The sequence below is a fragment of the Rhinatrema bivittatum genome, chromosome 19 (genome assembly GCF_901001135.1).
Source record: "Rhinatrema bivittatum chromosome 19, aRhiBiv1.1, whole genome shotgun sequence".
Lineage (NCBI taxonomy): Eukaryota > Metazoa > Chordata > Amphibia > Gymnophiona > Rhinatrematidae > Rhinatrema > Rhinatrema bivittatum.
In genome coordinates, this window is record NC_042633.1 from 37,313,034 (window position 1) to 37,340,244 (window position 27,211).

The window sequence follows — 27,211 nt, forward strand, 5'->3', positions numbered from 1 at the left end:
GGTGCTTCCACCAGGGCAGAGTTAAGAAAAAAAAAAAAAAAAGAGGGTGCTGCTGTGCTGATCATCATCAGAAATCCATCATTTATTTAATTAATTTATATTCTATTTTAAGTGCTGTACCTAGCTGATTTAACATATGCCTTTTTGTACATTTAAACAATGGTAAATAAAGCGCCAATATAGTATTTATAAAGCAAATTCAACAATCTTAAATAAAACAAAAATGTGAAATTTCAATACACGGACCACATTACATAATTACAATACACATCTACAAAAACATGAAAAATCTCGTTAAAAAACTAGATCAGTGAAACCTTCCATTGATTCCCATGTTTTTAAATGAATTTTAAATTCTGCCTGAGACAAGATGAGAGATGTCTATGGCTCCCAGCAGAAAGCTCCATATGACACAGTAGGAAATGGAGCTGCTTGTAGACAGGTACAGGGGGGCAATAGTCCATGAACAGAGGGGAACAGACCACGTCTGACCTCACCCTGCTGGTTCTGTGCCTCTCATCCTCACCTCCAGTCTCTGCTCTGATTCCCTTCACTCTGATCACAGTCATTAACTTCTTACCCCACCACCATCAAAATACAAAACAGCACCGCCTGATCTTAGTACAGACGCCCGGGAGGAATCGGATACTTGCCTATCACAGGAGGGTGAATCCCTTCAGTCATCTCTGATTCAGGAGGATCCAGGAAGGGCAGATCTGCCTCTTGTTTAACGCTCAGTGAGAACACAGACGTTACAATCGGAAGGCCTGGGATGAGAAAACAAACGAGTCTAGGAGGAGTCACCCAGGACCTGCTAATATTATATTAGGAAATGGATTGGAAGTCCCCAAATGTTTGATGTTAATGCCCCATCTCCTGGGATCTGAAAATGCAGAGCCCTTTAAATCCAGAACATTTACTTACTGATGCTGGGGTCCTTCATGGTTTCTTTCCCCTCCAGCTCCCAGTGCTGAGGGAAATATTTCTCATCTTCCTTCTTAATCTTGAATACAACATCGGGATTAAGAATTGAATAACCTGCCAGTAAAGATAGCAAAATTACATCTAAATTATACTTGTACTGCCCTGGAAGCTTTAATCTGTTTCCTGTTCTGAAAGAGCAGAGAGAGAGAGAAAGTGTCTGTGTCTCTTTGGTGTGTATTTGCCTGACAAAGCTTGGTGAGAAGAGACACTTGCAGGCTGCCACTTTAGTAAGATTAAACCTTGGAGGGTTTCTGGTGCAGTCATTTCTATTCCTGACCCTCCTAGCTGGAGGCATTGCAGGTGCCAGTGCTCTCTGCCAGCCTGTGCCCTCCTGGAGAGGAGGAGTCCCAGCTTCTTATCAGGAGCATCTGAGAAAGAGTTATCTTTGTATCCCAGGAACCTGGGTTATCCTATCTAGAGACCAGTGAGCCATAGCAGCAGCCATCCTGCAGTGTGTGTAAGATAGAAAAGGCAGATTTACCCCGGGACAGGAGGAGGCCGTGAATCTCCTTGATGACCTTCTTGTACAGCTCCTTCTGCCATTCTCCCAGAATGTCCCACTCCACTTCCCAGAAATAAGCAGCGACGTCCCTGAACGTGACCGAAGCCTGGAACAGCAAACAGGACACCCTCAGCCCCTCTCCCTGCAGCCTCATTATAATGTGCGGGCAATAAACTGCGTTCTCTGGCCTCTGTCAGTGAGATCAGCTGCCTGATAGATCAGAGCATGAAGAGAGCTCTGTTTTTATTCAATCTCCAGTATTTTGTAGAGATTTCCTGGTTCTCAGAGAAACACTGGAGACCTCAGGTGCAGCTGATTCAGCACTTGAAAGGAGGTAGAAGCATCTGCATGTGTGGGCTTCGGCCTGTGCAGGCTGAATGAAGGAGGAGGCAGCAGCAGATGGAGAAATAGGGGGCTGGATTGCTGGCTCAAGGCAGGAAAGTGTGGGGTCTGGGGAGGAGAAACAAAAAGTGCATTGTGAAAGTTTGTGAGTTACACATATGTGAGCGTCCATGTATATGAGAGAGAGAGCGCGCACACTAGTGTGCACATTTCTACGAGTGAGATTGTGTTCAATGTGGGTTAAAGGTCGGTTTTTCTACTTCTCTAAAAATGAAAACAAAATGATTGATATATGAGAAGGTTTTTCTGATGATGATTAGCAAAGCAGCACCCTTTTTTTCTTAGCTCTACACTTGAAGCGAGAAGAAACCGGATGATGACAGGCCCATGTGAGAAGCTGTATGATGGAATATTTTGCTCACCGCTCCTCCCTCCAGCCGCTCGCTGACCTGAGGCTCTTCTGTTTTCAGAGTCTCTGTTGTGGGGTCAGGCCTGTGACCTCGGCTGCCTGTTACAAACATGGGAAAATGCATTTATTTATTATATTCTACACGAATAAAACAGCAGGAACCAGGCATTAATAGCGAATGAAAAGCAGAAGAGGCATGAAACTCTGAAACTAGACAAATAACTCTCTGGAAAATTCAGAACAACGAATCCTGGTAAACGGAGCAGAAACAGAACAGAAAGAGGCAGTAAATGCGCAGTAACATTTGACTCTAGAGCAGAGATGTTTGCAGAGCTATAGAAGCAAGTTTGTTCTAGAGAGGATTTTACATTCAGTCTTGCCACAGTCGGCAGCCGGCACAGCTTCTGAAGTCCCGGTGAGCTCTGATCACGTAATCTTGGATCCAGCGGGACCCAGGCCACGTATTCTGCGCATCTTGCAGTCTGTATGGTAAAGCAAGCTAACCGGGGCATGGACTCCTGTCACCAGATGTTCATTTTACAAATAAGAACATAAGAACATGCCATACTGGGTCAGACCAAGGGTCCATCAAGCCCAGCATCCTGTTTCCAACAGTGGCCAATCCAGGCCATAAGAACCTGGCAAGTACCCAAACACTAAGTCTATTCCATGTAACCATTGCTAGTAATAGCAGTGGCTATTCTCTAAATAAACTTGATTAATAGCAGGTAATGGACTTCTCCTCCAAGAACTTATCCAAACCTTTTTTAAACCCAGCTTCAGTAACTGCACATATGTTTGCCTTTGCTTATATATTTATATTAATCACATTAATTATTATTATTATTATTATTATTATTAATAATGGCCATCAATGTTATTTGTGTTTCCTCCATGTTTTTATATGTGTTGTACTTTTTATATGTTGTAGCCACCGAAGCAGCTTGTTGTATGCGGGCGAAACTTGGCCAGAATTGGGCAACTTTCACTATTTTAATAAAGAACTTTCTTTTAAGGACTTTCGATCTATCTCCTTTGTTTACCAGGAGGAATCTGATACTTGCCTGTCACAGGAGGGTGAATCCCTTCAGGCGTCTCTGATTCAGGAGGATCCAGGAAGGGCAGATCTTCCTCTTGTTTAATGCTCAGTGAGAACACAGACGTTACAATCGGAAGGCCTGGGATGAGAAAACAAACGAGTCTAGGAGGAGTCACCCAGGACCTGCTAATATTATATAAGGAAATGGATTGGAAGTCTCCAAATGTTTGATGTTAATGCCCCATCTCCTGTGATCTGAAAATGCAGAGCCCTTTAAATCCAGAACATTTACTTACTGATGCTGGGGTCCTTCATGGTTTCTTTCCCCTCCAGCTCCCACTGCTGAGGGAAATATTTCTCATCTTCCTTCTTAATCTTGAATACAACATCAGGATTAAGAATTGAATAACCTGTTAATAAGAAATAGCTTGGTGGTAAGACATAGCTGCAGGCTGCCCCTTGATTAAGATTAAACCTTGGAGGGTTTCTGGTGCAGTCATTTTATTCCTGACCCTCCTAGCTGGAGGCATTGCAGGTGCCAGTGCTCTCTGCCAGCCTGTGCCCTCCTGGAGAGGAGGAGTCCCAGCTTTTTATCAGGAGCATCTGAGAAGGAAAATCCAGGTCCTGGGATATAAAGATAACTCTCTCTAGAGGCCAGTGAGAGGCAGAAAGGGGATATGTGACCTGTGACATCTGGGTACCACCTGGAGGGATTACTTGGTGTACAATACAGGGAAATTGGGTCTTCCCTGCTAATTTTCCTTCCTGTAGTACCACAGATCAGTCCAGACTCCTGGGTTTTGCCTCCCCTTCAGCAGATGGAGTCAATAGAAAGTTTTACTGACACTGCCACTTAAGACGAGGTGCCTCCTGCAGTCCTCAGTATTAATCTGTACCCAAGCCAGAAAAGACATCAACTAAACTAGCTATACTGCCCCAAACGAGCAGGGGGGAGAGGAGAACTTTAAGAACATTCAATAACAAAATGCCCCCCACACACTCATGTGTAGGATCAACAAAACTTGTGCCCAAAGAACAGAGAGAAAGAGAAGGACAAATCGAGCAGACTCTCCAGCTACCCACTGCCAACCGAGGGCGGGACTCTGGACGGATCCGTGGTACCACAGGAACGAAAATCAGCAGGCAAGAACCAAGTTTCCTTTCCCTGTACGTACCCGCATCAGTCCAGACTCCTGGGATGTACCAAAGTTCCCCTTAACTTGGGTGGGACTGAGCACGCTCTCACCAAACTTCCTGGCCCCCCCCAGGGTCCGAACGTCCAAGCGATAATGTCTGGAAAAAGTGTGCACTGATTTCCAAGTAGCCACTCGACAGATCTCCTGAGGAAAGACTCGCTGACACTCGGCCCAGGAGGCTGCCTGAGAACGAGTAGAATGCGCCCGCAGTCCCTCTGGGACCGGATGACCCTGACAAATGTACGCCAAATTAATAGCCTCTTTCAACCACCTTTGCTTATATATTTATATTAATCACATTATTATTATTATTATTATTAATACACCAAAAGGTGGTCTGACATGCGGAAACTGTTAGTGACCTCCAGGTATCTCATCGTGGTAAATCTCTAGTGTGGGCCACCCCAGGATCTACGTTTGAGATGGATGGGAGTTCCACGGACTGATTTAAGTGGGAGGGGTAAAAAGGAAGGTGCAGTCCTCAAGGAAACTCCCTTGTCCAAGATTTGCAAAAAGGATTCTCCTCACCATCTGCTGGAGACAGAGAAATACCGAGCGACTGCAGGTGGCGCCTCGTCGTAAGTGGCAGTGTCAGTAAAACTCTCTCTGTCTCCATCTGCTGGAGGGGAAGCAAAACCCAGGCGTCTGGACTGATCTGTAGTACGTACAGTGAAACCAGCGTTTTTCAACCAGTGTGTCAGCAAGAGGCGGGAGGTGCATCACCAAAGCTTTGACCTAGCAAGCCTATGCTTTCTGTAGCAGCCACATGTGCAGAGCGGGGAACCTGGTACCTGAAAATCCTCATCACTGCAACCTCTTGCTGCTTCCCCCCACCCCTGGCACTCACTGCGACCACCAGCCCAAGCCAGAGATGGTGCAGGTATGCTATAAACAAATGTGTCAGAAATATGAGGCCAGCCCCTATATCCTTTATTTGAATGATCTAATCTAGCAACGGGAATCTGTGTGGGAAGTCACATGATTCAAGGAGTGGTCTTCCTCATCTTATAAGCAAGTTAAGCAGCATTTACCACTCATGTCCAGGTTTGAAGGGTGTGAAGCGGGGTAGGCAAGCTTTTCTGTTCATTTCTAACATTTGTGTATGTAGAAGTGATTTTTAAGAGGTTTTGATTGTATGTTAGGAAGATAATACATTTTTGAAGATTTTGAGACACATTATGTAGCACCCCAAGCGAGGAGATTTTCCCTGGTAATGTTCATGGTCATCGAGCGGATACTAATGGAAGAGGTTAGCTGCATGCAAGCTGAATGATAGATAAGTGTCATTTATAAACAGAAAACGTCCCAATGAAGCCTTTTCCTATAAGTGAAACAAGGGCCTTGTTGGGGATTACAGTTTAATTACTAAAAACAATCATGTGATTGAATGACACTCTTTTCTGCTCATGTAAGAAGGCATCTAACATTCTCACTAAGTTTTCATTGTAGTGAGGTGCATGACTGACCTTTACTAAGAGCTTCCACACCCTTCACTTTAAAAGTCATTCATGTTTTGATTGGGACTCAGATAATGGACATCTTTTTATTGGTGCTGTTAATGTAACACATCCTGCAGTGTGTGTATGATAGAAAAGGCAGATTTACCCCGTGACATGAGGACGCCGTGAATCTCCTTGATGACCTTCTTGTACAGCTCCTTCTGCCATTCTCCCAGAATGTCCCACTCCACTTCCCAGAAATAAGCAGCGACGTCCCTGAACGTGACCGATGCCTGGAACAGCAAACAGGACACCCTCAGCCCCTCTCCCTCCAGCTTTGTTATAATGTGTGTGTATTAAAAAAGAGATCAGCTATCCAATAGAGATTATAGCATGATGAGAGTTCTGTTCTCTTATATTTCCAGTATTTTGTAGAAAATTTCCTGGTCTCCAGAGAAACACTGGAGTTCAGGTGCAGCTGATTCAGGAGGAGGAGGAGGTATCTGTCTGTGCATCAGTGTGCATGTATGTAAGAGAGTCTGCGTGCCTTCCCCACACCCTGCAAATCTCTGCTGATCTCGGGGTGAGCAGAGCTCAAACCTTCCCGGGGCTGGAAAGATCCCTGCCCTGTGCTGGCAGGAGGGGAGGCTGGAAGAGCTGCACAGGGAAAAGGTTTCCTTTACATGCACAAGAGGACAGAGAAGGATTTCTTACCGGATCGGACACCAGGGCACACATTGCCCTCCTCTTTTCCCTCTCAGTTCTGCAGGTGCTGGGAGGGATTCGGGCTGTTCCTGCTCAGAGATTGAGAAAGAGGAATAGGAGAGGAGGGGACAGGGCTGATTCCAGGGGTGGGGCTCAGATAAAGCAAGTCCCTCCTCTCCCCCTCTGCAGATCTGGGGCTTGCAGGGATTTCCAGTCCTGGGGAAGAAGAAAGTTTCTGCGTTTATTCTTTTTCTGCTCTTTGCAGGAAGAGAAAGAAAGCAGCAGCAGAGCATGCGCAGAGCTCCCCAGCAGCAGTCACACTGGTGGGCGGAGGGGATGACGCCTCCTTAAGGTGGATCTTTACAGATGGATAACTGAGGGAAGTCCGAAACAGGATGAACAAGTCAGGGGTCTGGTTTAGACCTGTTGTATCTATAGATCTGTAATTTACTTTTCTTTAGGGCAAAGCTTCCTTAGGTTTTAGCCAAGTGACCCTATTTTAGCAATCCAAAATTCACATGACTCCAGCGGAAAACCAAAACAAATTAGCAGGGATGCAGTCTCTCTCCTACAGTCACTCCACTCTTGCTCCCCATACTCTTTCAACCTCTATCCCCTCCAGAGGACCTCCTTTCTTAACTTCCTCCACTCCAGCTTACCCTTTCTTTCAAACTCCACCCCTCCATCAGACCCCCTGGTACATCTCCCAGCTCTTGTCACCTCCTCAGCCCACTCCTTCAGTCCTTTTCACATTTCCTGCCAGAGCGGATCCTCTCTCAACCCATGCTCTTCTTATAACCCCCAACTCATTCTCTGCCATCCCCTCTCTCCAATCCATCCCCCATGCCCTTCCAAGCCTCATCTCCTCCTCTCCAACCCTTCTCTCACAAACTGGTTAAAAGACAGGAAACAGAGAGTAGGATTAAATGGTCAATTTTCTCTGTGGAAAAGGGTAAACAGTGGAGTGCCTCAGGGGTCTGTACTTGGACCGGCGCTCTTTAATATATTTATAAATGATCTGGAAAGGAATACGACGAGTGAGGTTATCAAATCTGTGGATGATACAAAATTATTCAGAGTAGTTAAATCACAAGCAGACTGTGATACATTACAGGAGGACCTTGCAAGACTGGAAGATTGGGCATCCAAATGGCAGGTGAAATTTAATGTGGACACAGGCCTTCTGACATCAGCACATCGCATCCAGCGATGATTAACTGTTTCCAGTTCTGTTCCATTTGTCCAGTCTTTTCTGTGCTGGCTGTGAACCATCTTGTCCATAGTCCACAATCCTGTGCTACAGTTATCAATCTCCCATCTCTAGGTTTGAGTTCACCTCTCATTAACATTTGCTGTGCCAAATCTTGATCCACTAGGAGTTCCTGATATAACTCTCTTTTCTTGCCACTTCTGCCTGTTCTCCTTCCTTGTTTGCTGGTCTAATTCTTTAGAGAGGGTTTTCTCTTGTTTTGCTAATTCTGTAGTTTCTTTCCCTTCATGGATTTAAAGTTATTCCCCATACTCACCAGAATGATTGACAGAGCTCAAGAACAGACTGAGGATTGTTGCTCGTTTTCGTACTTCTGCACTATTGTAGCATTTGGGTCCGTTGATGCCATTAAGTGCGCCTGAAGGCCTATTATGGTAGCTCTATAGGTGCAATCAATCTCAATAAGACCCAAACTACCTTCAGCTCTAGGGATGTACAATCTCAGCATGCACAGGTTCTTATAAATCACCTGATGAGTGTGGAGAAGCTTTCTTGTATTTACAGCCAATTCTTCAAGATATTTCTGAGGCCAGTCTGCTATTCCAAAATTGTATGGTAGTGCAGGGATTGCAAACCAGTTAATAATGTAGGAAATATTCCCAATTCTTGCTAAGACAAGCAGCTAAGATGGACCCTCTGAAGTCAGTAAAAATGGACATTGGTCTATTTGGGCTATGCACAGCTAAGTGCAGAGGAAAAAAATGAGCTTTGGCCTTTGGCTATGTACATCCAAATGCAGACATGAGAGAGACTTCTCATTGCTGTGCATGTGACAGCTGGACGAATTTATTAACCTTGCAGGCCGAGCTGGCACCAAAATGGGACCAAAAGAAACAGCACAGATGGTGCTGTGTGGAAATTGGTGCCGCAATAACATTAGGGCCTTTCTTTATGGGCCTAATTGTCCATGCGGGGTCATAGTTTATCAGTCTGCCAGACCTGTGAAACTGTCATTTCAGAACTTTTTGTTGAACTGTACCAGCGAACAAAGAACTGAGAGAAAAAGAGTGAGAAGGTCTGCTAATTAAATGTCTTAATTATGCATTCACCTAACTATGCATGTGCTGCTGAATTATGCATAGGTGAGCCCTTGAAAAAGGGAAAGTTAACAGGCCCCTTGGCTGTCCATGGTCAGCCGACCGAGACCCATTTGAAGAGAAAGAGGTGACCTGAGTGCTGTGGTTTTCCACCCCTGCTCTGCCATACATACTAGACCGAGGTGACTTGCGGAAACAAGGTCTAAGAGACTTGAGAGTGCACAGTCTGTCGCTCCGGTGGCCGGGATTGTTCACTCTGCATCCGTGCTGGAGACCAGTGAAGGAGGGACTTCCCCTGACCAGCCCGGGAACGTAAGCTTCTACCTGTCGCCTGGTAAGGAACCTGGGCTCCATTTCCTACCCCAGGGGCTAGTAAGGTAGGGTTTATTAGCAATCAAAAGTAAGTCTTGGCTAAAGAGAGGTGAGACCAGCAGAAATTAAGGGTAATTTGATAAGTACCGGACATTAAATATGCTTTTGCAACTATTGTTTTTCTTATTGCCTGTGTATTTCCTTACGCAAAGTGTTAAGCTTAGCCCTGTGTAAGTTTGGAAAAAAGGAGATTTGTTTTGTTTGGCAGTTTGGCTAATTTTCTAACAAGGAACTGGAGGGTTGTTAGTAAACAGTAGGTACATACATAAAAGGGAGGTGGGGTTAGAAATCCTAAGCTCTTCTCCCTACAATAGCTTGGATCTTATTTCATGCTGTCAAGGCACCCTTCAATATAAGCTTCACTGTCCTATAGTACGCTAAGAGGAAATAACTGATTAACATTTACTGGTTCCATTCCACTCATCATTTTATAGACCTCTATCATATCTCTCCTCAGCACATTTCCTAATTGATGCAAACATCAGACTTTTATAATTCACCTTTAAGTGCACGGCCTCCATAACATGCACATTTATGTCCTGAAAACCGGACTGGCTCAGGGGTCCCCAGGACAGGGCTGGGAACCACTGATGTCAACTCTTAACCTTTGCAGCATGAGTCTGCCACGTTTTCATGATGAACTTGATGTACTCAATCAATACAGAATTAACTTTGTACATTTCAAGGCAATTTATTATCCAAGAGTGTGGAATGCCATCAAAGGCGTTCTTATTGTTACAGATTTTGACTATTTATACATCTGGTCATAATGTCTTTATTCAGCATCAGTTGGTCTTTGGTTGCATTTGCTCCTTTTTGGTATCCTTCTGATCTGTTGCCAAAATGTTATTAGAGTCAATGTGATCATATATTCTATCTGCATCTGTTTCAGTGAACAGCTTGTAAACTGTAGGCAAGTAAGTTATTGGTTGATAATTTCTAAGGGGGTTATTTGGCTCTCCCTTTGAAAAGAGGAGTGCTCTTCTTGTTATTAGCCATTGTGGAGTTAATTCTCTCAAGGGTAGTGTCTCTCCAGTGTGGATTCTTTCGTGGTTTTTTAGTTCATATTTGTGCTCAAAAGATTTATCGCATTCAGAACATTGAAAGGATTTGTCTCCAGCATGGATTCTTTCATGTCTCCTTAGACCACATTTCTGATGGAAACATTTATCACATTGACAGCATTTAAAGGGCTTCTCTCCAGTGTGGATTCTTTCATGTCTTGCAAGGTTAGGCTTGGTTTGGAAGCTCTTATCACATTGAAAACATTGAAATGGTTTCACGCCAGTGTGGATTCTTTCATGACTTTTTAGCTCAGATTTACACTTGAAGCATTTATTACAATCAGAACACTGAAAGGGCTTCTCTCCAGTGTGGATTCTTTCATGTTTTTTTAGTTCAGATTTATAGTTGAAACTTTTATCACAGACAGAACACCGAATTGGTTTCTCTCCAGTGTGGATACTTTCATGGGTTTTTAGTTCAAATTTACATTTGAAGCTTTTAGCGCATGCAGAACAGTGAAATGGTTTCTCTCCCGAGTGGGTCCTTTCATGGATTATTAGTGTAAATTTACCTTTGAAGCTTTTCTCGCATACAGAACAGTGAAATGGTCGCTCCCCAGTATGGCTGCTCTCATGGGTTTTAAGAGCAAATTTACACTTGAAGCTTTTATCACATTCAGAACAGTGAAATGGTTTCTCCCCAGTGTGTATCCTTTCATGTCTTGCTAGATTACTTTTATCCTGGAAGCATTTATCGCATGCAGAACACTGAAATGGCTTTTCTCCAGTGTGGATTTTTCCATGTTTTTTCAGCTGAGATTTGCTCTTGAAGCTTTTATCACATTCAGAACACTGAAATGGCTTTTCTCCAGTGTGGACCCGTTCATGGGATTTTAGTTCAGATTTGCATTTGAAGCATTTGTCACATGAAGAACAATGAAATGGTTTCTCTCCAGTGTGATCCCTTTGATGGGTTTTTAATACAGATTTGCACTTGAAGCTTTTATCACATGCAGAACAATTAAATGGTTTTTCTCCAGTGTGAGTTCTTTCATGTATTACTAGATTAGCTTTATTCTGGAAGCACTTATGACATTTAGAACACTGGAATGGTTTCTCCCCAGTGTGGATTCTTTCATGTTTTTTTAGTTCAGATTTACTTTTGAAGCTTTTGTCACATTTAGAACACTGAAATGGTTTTTCTCCAGTGTGGATTCTTTCATGGGTTTTTAATTCAGATTTATGCTGGAACGATTTATCACATTCAGTGCATGTAAAGGGTTTCTTTCCAGCATGGATTCTTTCATGTATCTTTAAACCATATTTGTGACAGAAACATTTATTGCATTGCCAACATTTAAAGGGTTTCTCTCCAGTGTGGATTCTTTTATGTCTTATTAGCTTTGATTTATTCTGGAAGTACTTAGAACATTCAGAACAATGAAACAGTTTCTCTCCAGAGTGGATTCCTTCATGTCTTTTTAGTTCAGATTTACATTTGAAGCTTTTATCACATTCACGGCATGGAAATGGTTTCTCTCCAGTGTGGACTCTTTCGTGGATTTTAAGTTTGTATTTGTGACTGAAACATTTATCACATTCTGTGCATTTAAATTGTTTCTTTACCTTGTGAAATTTTTGATGAACTGTAAGCCGTGATCTATATGTAAAACACTTTTCACAGTCAATACACTTAAAAGGTTTGTCTTGTTTATGAACATTTTTATGTTCAGTCAGGTTTGACTTCCCTGTAAATCTTTCCTCACATTCAGTATATTGCAATGCTCTTCCTGCTGAGTGGATTCTTACATGCCTTTCCAGCTCAGCTCTATAGACAAAGCATTTTTCACAGTGAGTACATTTTAAGGGTTTCTTTTTTATGTAAAGTTTAGGTGCTGTATGTTTTACTTCCTTAGAGCTTATTTTCTCTCCTTCAGTACCTGTAAATGGTTCCCCCCTTCCTTGATATTGTTGGATACATGGGGGACTTGATCTGTCTGTGAACTTGTTCCCACATTCAGTCTTTTCTTGGTACTCAGCAGAATGTGAGTTTGCAGCAAAGTCTTCCCATGTGTCAGCACTTTTAACTGCTTTCTCTCCATCACTGAATCTCTGAGTTTGTACTAGATTTGCGCAGTAGTTGGAATTTCTCTCTCGTTCAGTACAAGCATTTTGGACTTCTTCTTTCACCATGGGTGGTGTTACTCTGATATCTCCTTCACAGGCAGCTGAAGGAGCTGGGCTGTCTCTGGAGGAGTCTCTCTCTTTACACTCCGCCATCTGCTGCCCATCACACATTGTCTGCCTCTCACTATTCTTCCTGAATCCACCATCTGTTGGATAAAAATAAGATTACAGCTAGAGAAAGACATATACAGGGAAATAGCCCCATAGCACCCTCCTCGCAGATATGCCCTTTCCTTCCAGTGCATTACATGCCATGCCCCTCCACTTCTTATAGGTTCCTCCCTTGAATATCTCCCCTTAGACAGAGATGTATTTCTGCAAGCAATTATTCATATTAGTTTAATTATCCCATTCATATCGAGGTACCCCTCACCTCAATACGCAGATAACAGGTTTTCAAGTTCGGACTAATTTTGTCCTTCTCTTATGCCTTTTTTATTGTGCATTAATCATTGCTCCTAGAGATGATAGTCCATTAATTCAATTTCATCAGTAAAGTTCCATGAGAATTTTTTCCCTAGTTAATATAACACTGCCTTCTAAGTTGGCAGATCTCTTGTATATAGCTTTCTTGTATAAAGTTACTTTCCACATTGTTAACCCCTTGCATTTATATGGTTTTGTCATTATTCTACTAAGTTTGAATGTTCTATGTAAAACACTGCTGCTAATACCTATATTTATATAGCGCTGTTGTGAATTATTGTTGAATGTGAACCGATGTGATGTTACTAAACGAATATCGGTATATAAAAACCACAAATAAATAAATAAATAAATATGATTATTCAAAGTTATTTGCTTGGCTAAGGCTCCATATGGTACAGAACAAGAAATGGTGTTGCTTGTAGACAGGTACAGGTGGACAACAGCACATGAACAGAGGGGGGAAAACCATGTCTGATCTCACCCTGCTGGTTCTGTGCAACTAATCCTCACCTCCAGTCTAACACTCTGCTGGAGACCTAGGATTCAGTCAGGACCTGGGATCCCTTAACCTCAGATCTGTCAGCTTAAAGTAACTGAATTCTTATGACTTACCAATAACAATATAACTGAAACGCAGTAATTTGATTCACCCTCTGCATGTAAGGTTTGCAGTACTACACGGCCCAAAGCAAGTAGTTTATAATGAAGAAAATGTTTGCTCACCACTCCTAGTATCAATATTCTTCTCTCTACCCTCCATCTGATAGCTGAGATGAAGCTCTTCCATTTTCAGGATCTTTGATGTGGCGTTAGGAATGTAACCTTGGCTTCCTGTTAGGAAAACAAAAGAATGTCTTAGCTTTTAAACAGCCTTAGATATTGAATTAAGAAAAGCAACATTTGGCTAAAAGTGAAATGATGGGAATGATGTGAACTTAGAAAATGTAAGTATCCTGGTGGAAGGAGTTGTTAACCTTCTGTACATTTACATTTATTAAAATTTATGAATCGCCTAACACAAAAGACCTAGGCAATGAACGAAATAACATACATAATCATAGGTTAAAAAAAAAAAAATACAGAATTTTAAAGCAACTGTTAAAACATAATATAAATCTGAATCATAAAAAAATAACATCATAAATATGAAAAGCATTATTTTTCAATGTAAAATAATAAATAAAACGTAATAAAATTAAAGGAACCATGACAGGTAACACAGCTAGGTTCCCCAATTCCATGGGATACTGTGGGGTTGCATCTGCCTATTCTGGTTCTACTAATGTGCTCCTCCTGGTATGAGGGATATCATACCACCCTTCTCCAGCCTCTTTCAAAAGGGCTATTTGGGCTATGAAAATAAACACTTAATAAAAGCAGCTAAAAGATAGATCTTAAAATATTGGATATCCTAGAAGAGCACAAGATTACAGCAAAGCACTTCAAAAGCGGTCTGAAAGCATTGTTGACATGATAGATTAAATAAGTCACACCAATCAGCTAGTTTGTTTGTATAACATTTTCCTCATTGGTTGAAATTATAATTTTATCTCATATATGTTAATAGGGCTGTGATTCTTGAAAGACATGTGATTTCTTGTAAATTGAGCCCAGAAGGCAAAACAAAACTCAGTGTTGAAGTTTTAACATACCTTTTGACTTTTAGTATACATTCTAGCATATCAGCATATTCTGGCATGTCAGCAACCTTGAATAGCTTTTATAAGTCTGATCAGTTTAATTTCACAGTGCAGTAATTATTTTCTATTTAACTAGTCTAGCTTCATAGGAAAAGAACCTTTCAAAGCACCACTACAGGGCCATCCTGCCTGCCTCTCTCTAGCTGCCAGCACTGCCTGGCTTAGAGAAAATAAAACCACAAGTTGCTGTGTGGGGACAAGGGTTAGCATCTTGGAATAGCACTGAGAGAAGTCAGAAATAGTAAAGAATGTAAGGAAGAACAAAAAGGGAAGAGAGACAGCAGGTGCTGAAAGAAGATGAAGGGAAGGGATGGAGAGATGGGAAAAGAGGGACAAAACAAAAGAGAGAAAGGAGAGTAGACCCTTAAGGGAGAAGTTTTAGAGTGGAGAGGAAATGCCATCGATGGGAAGAGAGATGGGTTGCTGTGATATTTTGGGGAACAATGAGAGAAAGAGAGAAGAAAGGAATCAAAGGCAAATGAAAAGAGAAACCTGAAAATGAAAGTAGAAAAACAGATAGAAAATGAATAAACAAATTATCCATCCAACAGAAGTTATAGTAACATCGTAATGGCGGTAGATAAAGACCATATGGTCCATCCAGTCCGCCCAGCAATCTGCTGACGGTAATAACTGCCACTCCATGCAGGTTACCCCCATGTGTTCTGACAAAGGTAGTAACTGCCGCTCCATGCAGGTTACCCCCATGTGTTCTGACAAAGGTAGTAACTGCCGCTCCATGCAGGTTACCCCCATGTGTTCTGACAAAGGTAGTAACTGCCGCTCCATGCAGGTTACCCCCATGTGTTCTGACAAAGGTAGTAACTGCCGCTCCATGCAGGTTACCCCCATGTGTTCTGACAAAGGTAGTAACTGCCACTCCATGCAGGTTATCCCCATGTGTTCTGACAAAGGTAGTAACTGCCGCTCCATGCAGGTTACCCCCATGCAGAAATGTTACACCATCCCTTTCTTTATGCCTTTAGGGATCCCCAGTGTTTGTCCCATGCAATTTTGAATTCATTAATTGTTTTTGTCTTCACCACCATTTCTGGAAGGGCATTTCAGGCATCCACTACCCTCTCCATGAAGAAATACTTCCCCCCTGGAGTTTCATATCATGACCTCTCGTTCTATTTCCTTTCCAGTGGAAAAGGTTTGAAGTTTGTGCATCGTTAATACCTCTCCGGTATCTGAAGGTCTGTATCATAGCTCCCCTGCACGCCTCTCCTCCCGGGTATACATATTTAGATCCTTCAGCCTCTCTTCGTAGATTTTCTGAAACAGGCCGCCACCAGTTTGGTTGCCTTCCTCTGGACCGTCTCCTTACTGTCTCTATCCTTTTTGAGGTACAGTACTAAAGGTGAGGCCTCAACAAGGATCTGTACAAGGGCATTATCACTTCCCTTTTTCTGCTAGTTATTCCTCTCTTTTTGCAGCCCAGCATCTTTCTGACTTTTGCTACGGGAAAATTGGTTCTTACTTGCTAATTTTCATTCCTGTAGTACCACAGATAGACTCCTGAGTTTTGCCTCCCCTCCAGCAGATGGAGGAAAGGGAGAGTCTGCTTGAACTGTGATTTGTAATTACTCTGAAGAATGGCACAGGTTTTGTTAGTCCAACACAGGGTTTTGTTTGGGTGCGGTTAACTGTTCCAGTTTTTTTGTCCGCTTCCCACTGCTCGTTCAGGAGATGTTAGTTGGTTTTTGAGCTTGGGTACAGATCAATACTGAGGGACTGCAGGTGGCACCTCGTGTTAAGTGTCAGTGTCAGTAAAATGACCTAGTCCAAAAGCAAAACACATTTAAGCAGCATTGTTTGAATTATCAAGAAGGCTGCTCCCCCTGTAAAAATGTTGCTAGCAGTAATTTTGGTATGGGTTTGACAGTTGCTTGGTTTTGATTGTAAATATTACTACCCTTAACATAAGGTTTGGGGGTAACCAGCACGGCGCGGCAGTTAATACCACAAGAAACTTGCTGGGCAGACTGGATGGACCATTTGATCTTTTTCTGCTGTCGCTATTATGTTATGTTAAGTTACGTTATGTAGAGACACTGTCTTTCCTGTAAGAAAGACACTGTATTTTGTAAACAGTTAGACTGGTAAGCAAATTATATCGTATTTTATCCTGTATAACAGTTATATGTACTTAGCTAGTTGCTCAATTTAACCTGTTACACTGTATCATGTCATTATAAGGCTGGCCTTAGACATCTTGTTATATGTAAACTGATGTGATATGCCAAATCAAATGTCGGTATAAATAAATAAATAAATAAATAAATAAGAAGTATTGGGATTGGCTCAGCAATAATTTTAATCCAAGATACATCTGCTTCATGCAGTTTCTCACATGCACCTGGGATGATTAAGTTTCCTCTCTCCTCAGATCTCTGGGGCTCAGTCTTGAATTCCTCTTCTTTAAATCGGATTAAAATGTCGGGTTTGACATTGAGGAAATCTGTTATGGGAAACACTGATTACAATATGTTATGCAAAATAACCCCAGACCCTATATTATCAATTCAACTGAACTCAGAATAATGCTGTTTTAATAGGCACTGCCACCACTGCAGAGATAAAAAGAAGAGGGGCGCTGCTGTGCTGATCATCAACAGAAACCCGTCATTGTTTACTTTTTCTTTATAACTCTTTATTTAATAAGTTTTTCGGCATACATAGCGCACACAGAGCCAATACAAATCAAGTGTATAGTTTATGGGAATTAGCAAAAAAGCAGACATTGAGCATATGAAAGTTACATAAAGTGTACATGGATACTATATAGAAAAGGCATAAACAAGCTATGGCAAAATATATCTTCAAGATGTAGCAAAACGTTTTAAATTTTTAAAGGTCTGCAATGTCTCAAACTTGAGCCTTCCAGGAAGCCAGGCTGCGAGTGGATTTCCAGAAAGTCACAAAAGTGAAACGCGCTGCTAAAAGAAGCTGCCCAACCAGTTTCTGAATTTCACTGGTACCAAGAACCCATCTCACGTTCCCAGAAGACCCAGTAGTGTCCGAACATGTACAGCATTAACAATAATAGCAACAATTCCTTGCATGATCTGAGACCAAAATTGCTGTATCACCATACAGAACCACCACCATTTCAAGGTCAAATAGGCTGTGCCAGGTCCAATTGGCTTTCCAAGGCTTGTCTCAGATGAAAACACCACGTTAAACTCCAGGAAATCAGTATCATCCCACAACTGGTCTACATTAAAAAAAACAAACCCTGTCTCGCCATTCCTGCAGTGTAGCCACAAAAGTACATCCGGATATTTTAGGACTGACGTGAATTGGGTCAACAGGAAGTGAATTCAGATGGTCCTTGCCCACAAACTTGTTAACTTGTTTCCATATTTGCAACGGGCTAGCTCTGCAGACCCTACAGCTATGCGCCGATTCTGGAAGCAAGAACAGAGCTGCTAGTCTGACCGTGTCTGCCTGTTCACGTTCCAAGGCCACCCAAGAGTCCACTTTCAAACATGCCAGTCATGCAGCCCAGTAATAAACACGGAGGTTAAGCAGTGCCATCCCCCCCCCCCGACACATTTGGCCATCCACGACTGGCAAAGTCTAATTCTAGCTGGACACCGCCACCATATTAATTTAATCACAGAGCTGTGCAGATCAGTAAAGACATGAACCGAACAAGGCAGGGAACGTGCTGAAAACAGTCCAGCAGTTTCAGCAAAATGTTCATTTTTATGATCCGATATGGTTATTACTATGAAGGTCGGTATAAAAAAGTATTAAATAAATAAATAAATAAATAAATAAAATTTTTAACAAGTTAATTCTTCCTGCCCAGGAAACAGTCAAGTGATCCCAATCAAGCATAACCTACTTAATTCTGCGGATTAACCTAGCATAGGTTTTAGTATACAAATCCTTAAATGATCCAGGAACATAAATTCCCAAATATTTAAAACCCTCCCACACTTGCTGGAAAACTGAAAGACAACCTGGCGGGGTCACTTTAGCTCCCAGACTAACAAATTGAGGAGTACTTGACCCGATATTTGCAGAGTGGTCATATAAATCAAACAGTCATTGGCAAATAAGGATATTTTATGTTCCTGCCCCTCCCCCATTCTCATCCCACTGATGCGTGGGTGTTGTAGCACTGCCGCCGCTAGCGGTTCGATGGTCAAGTCATATAGCAGGGAAGAGAGCGGACATCCCTGCCTAGTTCCACGGGTTATGGGAATAAAACGAGATAATACCCCCTTCATTAAAATCCGTGCCCTAGGCCTTTCATGCACAGCAGATATCCACGCAATTAATTTTTCAGGGATACCTACGCGGGTCAGGATTTTGAATAAAAAGGCCCACGACAGCCTTTTCTGCATCTAGAGAGAGAGAATTTACGCCCGAGATGCCTTTTCTATAAGCCATGGAGATGATATTAAAAACAATCGCCTGGCGTTAGAGGTGGGCACCCTTCCCTTAACAAAACCAGTGGAAGGAGCACCAGCTCCAACTGCATCTGCATTATTTTGGCCAGTGTTTTGATATCCTAATTTAGAAGCTATATTGGCCGGTAGGTCCCACAATCTGTCTCCTTCCCCTGTTTATGAATCATGGTACTTATAGCATCGGCCATCTCCCCCAGTGACCCATTCCCCAATCCTACAGCATTAAAATGTTGAACAGAGCAATCTCCAGGGTATATGTCTTTAAAAAAAAATCAATATCACCGCCATCACGGCCAGGACACTTATCACTGGGGAGCGCCTTAACCACTGACTGGATTTCCATCATCGATATAGGGGCTGACAACAGCTCCACTCGGTTCTCTCTTAAATGGAGCAGGTTAAGGCTATGAAGAAAATCTTCTATGGGTGCAGTTGAGTCTTGGTAAAGGTCAGTGAAGTAGTGAACAAAAGCATTTTCCACCTCTCTAGGATCTGAAGTGACTCCCCCATCCAACTTTTTAATTTGCTAAATATAATTTGCTAAATATGAGACTGGTTACCTTTTTCGATCCACTTCCACTGGGAGGCCTTGCCACACATCTACCACCCTCTCTGTAAATTAATATTTCCTAAGATTACTCCCGAGTAAGACATTGATAAGACAGGCTAAGAGAGAATTTGAAAAGAAGTTGGCTGTAGAGGCAAAAACTCACAGTAAAAACTTTTTTAAATATATCCGAAGCAGAAAGCCTGTGAGGGAGTCAGTTGGACCATTAGATGATCGAGGGGTTAAAGGGGCACTTAAAGATAAGGCCACCGCAGAAAGATGAAATGATTTCTTTGCTTCGGTGTTTACTGAAGAGGATGTTGGGGAGGTACCCGTAATGGAGAAGGTTTTCATGGGTAATGATTCAGATGGACTGAATCAAATCACGGTGAACCTAGAAGATGTGGTAGGCCTGATTGACAAACTGAAGAGTAGTAAATCACCCGGACCGGATGGTATACACCCCAGAGTTCTGAAGGAACTAAAAAATGAAATTTCAGACCTATTAGTAAAAATTTGTAACATCATTAAAATCATCCATTGTACCTGAAGACTGGAGGATAGCAAATGTAACCCCAATATTTAAAAAGGGCTCCAGGGGCGATCCGGGAAACTACAGACCGGTTAGCCTGACTTCAGTGCCAGGAAAAATAGTGGAAAGTGTTCTAAACATCAAAATCACAGAACATATAGAAAGACATGGTTTAATAGAACAAAGTCAGCATGGAAGAAAGAGATCTAGGCGTCATAGTGGATAACACATTGAAATCATCGGTTCAGTGTGCTGCAGCAGTCAAAAAAGCAAACAGAATGTTGGGAATTATTAGAAAGGGAATGGTGAATAAAACGGAAAATGTCGTAATGCCTCTGTATCGCTCCATGGTGAGACCGCACCTTGAATACTGTGTACAATTCTGGTCGCCGCATCTCAAAAAAGATATAATTGCGATGGAGAAGGTACAGAGAAGAGCAACCAAAATGATAAAGGGGATGGAACAGCTCCCCTATGAGGAAAGACTAAAGAGGTTAGGACTTTTCAGCTTGGAGAAGAGATGACTGATGGGGGATATGATAGAGGTGTTTAAAATCATGAGAGGTCTTGAACGAGTAGATGTGAATCGGTTATTTACTCTTTCGGATAGTAGAAAGACTAGGGGGCACTCCATGAAGTTAGCATGGGGCACATTTAAAGCTAATCGGAGAAAGTTCTTTTTTACTCAACGCACAATTAAACTCTGGAATTTGTTGCCAGAGGATGTGGTTAGAGCAGTTAGTGTAGCTGTGTTTAAAAAAGGATTGGATAAGTTCTTGGAGGAGAAGTCCATTACCTGCTATTAAGTTCACTTAGAGAATAGCCACTGCCATTAGCAATGGTAACATGGAATAGACTTAGTTTTTGGGTACTTGCCAGGTTCTTATGGCCTGGATTGGCCACTGTTGGAAACAGGATGCTGGGCTTGATGGACCCTTGGTCTGACCCAGCATGGCATTTTCTTAAGTTCTTATGTTCCCCCTTTAACCTTCATCCCTCATTCTGGAGCCTCATTTCCATTGAAAAAGGTTCACTTCCAATGCTTGGAAACCTTTGAGATATCTGAATGTCTCTATCCTATCTCCCCTCTCCTCCAGGGTGCATCATGTTTAGATCTTTAACTCTATCCCCATGTGCTTTAGGATGAAGACCAATGACCATGTTAGCAGCCTCCTTTCCATTGATAGAGGCTCAGCTCCTGTGCATGGAAACCTCTGAGATATCTGAATGTCTCTATCCTATCTCCCCTCTCCTCCAGGGTGTATCATGTTTAGATCTTTAACTCTCTCCCCATGTGCTTTAGGATGAAGACCACTGACCATGTTAGCAGCCTCCTTTCCATTGATAGAGGCTCAGCTCCTGTGCATGGAAACCTCTGAGATATCTGAATGTCTCTATCCTATCTCCCCTCTCCTCCAGGGTGCATCATGTTTAGATCTTTAACTCTCTCCCCATGTGCTTTAGGATGAAGACCACTGACCATGTTAGCAGCCTCCCTCTGGAGCGACTCCATCCTTTTTCTATCCTTCTGAAGGTGGGGTCTCCAGAACTGTACTCAGTATCCCAGTGAGGTCTCACCAGGGACCTATACAGGGGCAGCATCACCTCCCTTTTTCTGGTGACCATTCCTCCCCCTACACAGCCAAGCATCTTTCTGGCAAATATATGCATAGAGATTTACCAATTAGTCTACCAGTTTGCCCAGTCCATCTGCAGGTCATCAAGACCCTCCTGGCTCTACAGCCTCAACTCCCCTCCATTTCACCTAGACCCCCCCTACCTAGTCATTATTTCACTTTAAAAAATTTATGATCACTAACTACGGAGTAAATATACACGAGTAAGCTGCCAAATCTGCATGCGTATATTGCTTATAAAATAGCAACTTGCATGTGTAAGTGTTGGCCCCCCCCCTTTTTTACACATGCAAAGTTACTCTCGGAGCCTTACTTATGTGTGCATTATGAGGTTTTTAGAACAGCGCATGCATAAATATATACTGTTTATATGCATATGTGCTGCTTTCTACATGCGCAACTCTGGAAAATTCATCCTATAGGTTCTTGCTCCTGCATACATGGCCAATCATACACTATTTGCAAAGACCTGGATGTATTTTTTGAAGTTTGCAACTGTGGGTGTCCCTCAGCTGGCAGAGAGGACATTAATTTCAACTCAGGGAAGCCTGGATGACTGGCACTGCCAGCCCTTTCTTGTTTCTTTTACCGTGTGTCCAATATATGTGCACATGTAAACAATAGCACGATAAACTGCTGATGTGCACATGCTTTTTACCATATAGAAGTACAAGAAAATATAAAAAGGGTGGATGCACTTTTTCCAATTCAAAATAAAAGTGACAATTCATAGTTATACATTTGTAACTTATATGTGCTAACTTGATAAAGTGCTGATTTTATACTTGGTACATTTTTTTTAATTTATATGTAGTTCAAATACTGTTTGTTTTTAAACAAATGATTTTCAATACAAAAATTGACTTTGCATAGCTGCAGGTGTGAAACTTTATGCAAAATTATACAAATTTGCCAGAGAATTTTGAAAAATCTGCTGCAGGAAGCCAGGGGCTCTGGGTACAGGTGGACAATAGCACAAGAACAGAGAGAAAAGAACAATTTCAGATCATCTCTAGCTGGTTCTGTGCATCTCATCCTCACCTCCCTGTTAATAGTCCTCGTTAATTTTAATGTAGACTTAAAGTGGATGAACCTTAACAAATATGTTAATGAGCTGTGCTGCATGCAAAATCATGCAAAGCAGCTCATTAATATTAAAATGAGTCACAGTACTATACCGTGATTCACATTAACCAAACACAATGCACAAACTTAACTACACCGAGGTGAGGAGTAGTGAACCTTTTCTGCTAAGCCTCCATGGCTAAATACAGCCACACTGCCCTCAGTGGTTGCACTCTCCTTCCCTCCATCAATGCAGAGACCCCTCCACCCTCTGCAACAACAGAGGCCTTAACCCTGTGACTGAGCAGGATGAAGGGCCTGTCTGGCCTGATTCCCTCCTCCCTTTCTCTGATCCACAACTCCAGCAGGTGTCAACCCCACCTCACCAGGCAATTTACCCTATCAAAAGTAATGAAAGATACTGGAAGGAAGAGAGGGGTTTACAGTTTCTTACCAGCACCAAAATACAACATGGCACCACCTGACCTTAGTAAAGATATCCAGGAGGATACCTATACTTGCCTGTCACAGGAGGGTGAATCCCTTCAGGCGTCTCTGATTCAGGAGGATCCAGGAAGGGCAGATCTTCCTCTTGTTTAAGGCTCAGTGAGAACACAGATGTTACAATCGGAAGGCCTGGGATGAGAAAACAAACGAGTCTAGGAGGAGTCACCCAGGAGCTGCTAATATTATATTAGGAAATGGATTGGAAGTCTCCAAATGTTTGATGTTAATGCCCCATCTCCTGGGATCTGAAAATGCAGAGCCCTTTAAATCCAGAACATTTACTTACTGATGCTGGGGTCCTTCATGGTTTCTTTCCCCTCCAGCTCCCAGTGCTGAGGGAAATATTTCTCATCTTCCTTCTTAATCTTGAATACAACATCAGGATTAAGAATTGAATAACCTGCCAATAAAATAGCAAAATTACATTTTAAATATGTACCTGGAGAACCTCTGGGGATTTCATCTGTTTCCTGTTCTGATGGAGCTATGTGTTTATGTATGCGTTTGTGTGCATATGAATATCTTTGGGTGTGTATTTGTGTGACAAAACTTGGTGAGAAGAGACACTTGCAGGCTAGCACTTGATTAAGGTTAAACCTTGGAGGGTTTCTGGTGCAGTCATTCCTATTCCTGACCCTCCTAGCTGGAGGCATTGCAGGTGCCAGTGCTCTCTGCCAGCCTGTGTCCTCCTGGAGAAGGGGTGCCCAGCTTCATATCAGGAGCATTTGAGAAGGAAAAACCAGGTCCTGGGATATAAGGACAAACTCTATAGAGGCCAGTGAGAGGGACAAAGTGGGTATGTGACCTATGACATCAGGTTACTGCCTGGAGAGATTATATATTAAACACTCTAGTATGTACTCCCAGATACAGGCCTTCATTGCTTTTCATATGAACACAGGTCCTGTTTCATTATTTTTTTTTATTTGTATGCAAATAAAATTGTTAACCAACTTTTAGTGCTGCTTGTTCTATTATAATCCTAAAAGGTTCCTATAGAGCGAGAATGACAATCTGATGTCAAGTTAAATTTCAGAGAACAATTCTGGATATATACTGTAAACCATATCACGTTGCTTAAATGATACTCGCTGATCTGAAATTATACCCTGATAGATACCAATGACATCATTTAACAAGATAAGTTGGCTAACAATTTTATTTACATAAAAATAAAAAAATAATGAAATAACTGGACGCATGATTATATGAAAAGCAATGACAGTCTGTGACCGGGAGTGCTTAATGTGATGGTCCAATAGCAAAATGTTTATTATCTTAGACATTGTTTGGGTATCGGTTGGCAGGTATAAATACGTAATTTTGAGACGCTACTGTGATAGAGATCTGCATTTTCTATTTTATTTGTGCTAGAAAAATGCCATGTGCCAGATTCCATGAGCCACCTATATTTTAGGGCCTGGTTCCTGGTATAATCCTAGGATCAACAGGAGATGCTGTAACTCTCCAAGTGAGAAACACCACTGCTGCAGGTCCGGCATACAATGCTTCTCTCTGCTGTAAGATAAACCTTTTATATATTAAAGTAGGGGCTTGATAGAAGATCAGCTGGAGTCTGTCTCTCTTTTCTCTACAACAAAATCTGGCACAGGGAAACAGGCGGGAGTATTTACCTCTGATTCCCACCTGAGAATCACATTTCTGTGTAAGGGCCGGATATGATAGCTCTCTACTACATAACTCTACTGTATAACATATAATTTACCCCGTGACATGAGGACGCCGTGAATCTCCTTGATGACCTTCTTGTACAGCTCCTTCTGCCATTCTCCCAGAATGTCCCACTCCACTTCCCAGAAATAAGCAGCGACGTCCCTGAACGTGACCGATGCCTGGAACAGCAAACAGGACACCCTCAGCCCCTCTCCCTGCAGCTTCATTATAATGTGCGTGCAATAAATTTGTTCTATGGCCTCTGTCAGTGAGATCAGCTCCCCAGTAGATCAGAACGTTCTCTTAAATCTCCAGTATTTTACGGAGATTTCCTGGTCCCCAGAGAAAAACTGGTCATCTCCGAGTGCTGAATCAGCAGCTGGAAGGAAGAAACTTTACACTGTGTGAGGTGGATGAAGGAGGAGGCAACATCAGACGTTGATTAAAGAAAAGCAATAAGGCTGGACGGTTGGTGTCTGAAGGCAGGAACGTGGAGAGTGCTGGGATCGGACTGGGAAGGGTAGAGAGTGTGTGCATGCATGTCAGGGAGAATACGTTCAAGAGGGCAGAGAAGAATTTCTTACCGGATCAGACACCAGGGCACACATTTCCCTCCTGTTTTCCCTATGAATTCTGCAGTTGCTGGGAGGGATTTGGGCTGTTCCTGCTTAGACGCTGAGAAAGACGACTGGGAGAGGAGGGAGTAGGGCTGATTCATGAGGGGCTCAGATAAAGCCCCTCCTCTCCCCCTCTGCAGATCTGGGGCTTGCAGGGATTTCCGGTCCTGGGGAGGCAGAAAGTTTATTCTGAGTCTTCCCTACACTTTGCAGTCCCGCAGACTGCTTGAAGCCTAGAAAAGCTCCCGGTAAAAGAAATTCTTCCCCTCCTCACTCGGAAGAGAAAGCAGCGAGGTCAGGCTGAGGGGAGGTGCGAAGGCCTCCTTAAGGTGGATCCATAGAGAGAGCGGATGGAATTTAGTCCGCTTGCATCAGTGGACTTCCCATTTCCTTTTCTCGGATATAAGGCTCCCTAAGTCAACCTGAACAGTTTATAGACTTTTTCTCGAGAAACTTATCCAAACGTTTTTTAAACCCAGCTACACTAACTGCCCTAACCACATTCTCCGGCAACGATTTCCAGGCTTCATTTGGAAGCAGAGACTCCATAGGATATCAAAAGTGGTTTTCTATCTGCATAGACAAATGGCGATGGGGGCCTGGTAGCGCCTAAAGTGGAAAGCAAGAGAACTGTGAGCCTTGATAGAATGGGAGGCACAATGGAAAATAAAACTATGGGTCTGTGCTAAGAAAGTATGTATTTGGCCAGTGCACCTCTCTGCATCGTGGCGTACAGTTTATTTAATGCCCTCATTTGCATGGGATTTCCATGCGAGGGTACCAAGCAGCACTCCCATTTTAGAACAGTAATTTTGTGATCCTAAAACTTCTTGCTGCATCGGCAGAAAATGAGCATTCAAATGCCAGCAAAGCTGTGCATTGGTCTGAATGCACCTCTTTCCATCGGCCTGTCTCTGCCTTTGTCTCCCATCCCTTGGTCACTTCTGCAGCATTCACAAAAGGGAGGGCCAGGACCCACAGGGGCTTTGCTGTAGACATCTGTGAAGCCACTTGGATTTATTTATTTATTTTATTTATTTAGAATTTTTATATACCGACATTCTTGAAAAAAATATCAAATCATATCGGTTTCCATTGTAACAGAACAATCGTGGCTATGGCGTTACATTGAAACAGGTCGTCAGAAAACAAATAACACAATGAATAAAACATGTCGTCAAAAACGAATAACAAATATAGATAGAACAGCAAAACAGTGGTAATAGGCGTTACATAAAATAAAGGCGTCTAAAGATGGAGTGAAGGAAGAGGAGGAGGAGGGAGGGGATGAGTGGCATTAAATCATGCTAAGGGACATGCTAAGGTGGTTGAGGACGATAATGTGTCTCCCTGATGTCCTGTTATGTCCTTTGACCAGTGTCCGAGTGTTCTTGAGACTCCGGGAAGGCTTGTCTGAAAAGCCATGTTTTGAGATGTTTCTTAACACCTGCCTCTTCTCCCCATACCATCCAATTTGAGCCTGCCTCTTCTCCCCATACCAGATTTGAGCCTGCCTCTTCTCCCCATACCATCCAATCCCAGCACGGAAAAGGAGATAGAGGCGGGAGACACAGCTCAGCTCCCTGTTGA

The 27,211-nt window shown here is 42.6% G+C and overlaps 1 protein-coding gene across 1 annotated transcript in view; it reads right to left on the reverse strand.

Moving 5' to 3' along the window:
* The window catches only part of LOC115080388, a 32,672-nt gene extending 6,789 nt beyond the window's left edge, over window positions 1-25,883 (reverse strand). The window contains exons 1-15 of the mRNA XM_029584532.1: window positions 25,589-25,883; window positions 25,057-25,183; window positions 23,617-23,730; window positions 23,346-23,459; window positions 16,978-17,079; window positions 13,639-13,746; window positions 10,084-12,632; window positions 6,626-6,709; window positions 6,078-6,204; window positions 3,573-3,686; window positions 3,302-3,415; window positions 2,251-2,336; window positions 1,466-1,592; window positions 925-1,038; window positions 654-767 (exon numbers count right to left, since the gene is read on the reverse strand). Of these exons, the coding sequence (XP_029440392.1) occupies window positions 654-767; window positions 925-1,038; window positions 1,466-1,592; window positions 2,251-2,336; window positions 3,302-3,415; window positions 3,573-3,686; window positions 6,078-6,204; window positions 6,626-6,709; window positions 10,084-12,632; window positions 13,639-13,746; window positions 16,978-17,079; window positions 23,346-23,459; window positions 23,617-23,730; window positions 25,057-25,183; window positions 25,589-25,612 (4,018 nt within the window). The 5' untranslated portion in view covers window positions 25,613-25,883. The remainder of the gene's footprint in view (window positions 1-653; window positions 768-924; window positions 1,039-1,465; window positions 1,593-2,250; window positions 2,337-3,301; window positions 3,416-3,572; window positions 3,687-6,077; window positions 6,205-6,625; window positions 6,710-10,083; window positions 12,633-13,638; window positions 13,747-16,977; window positions 17,080-23,345; window positions 23,460-23,616; window positions 23,731-25,056; window positions 25,184-25,588) is intronic.
* Between the last annotated feature and the right edge of the window lie 1,328 nt (window positions 25,884-27,211).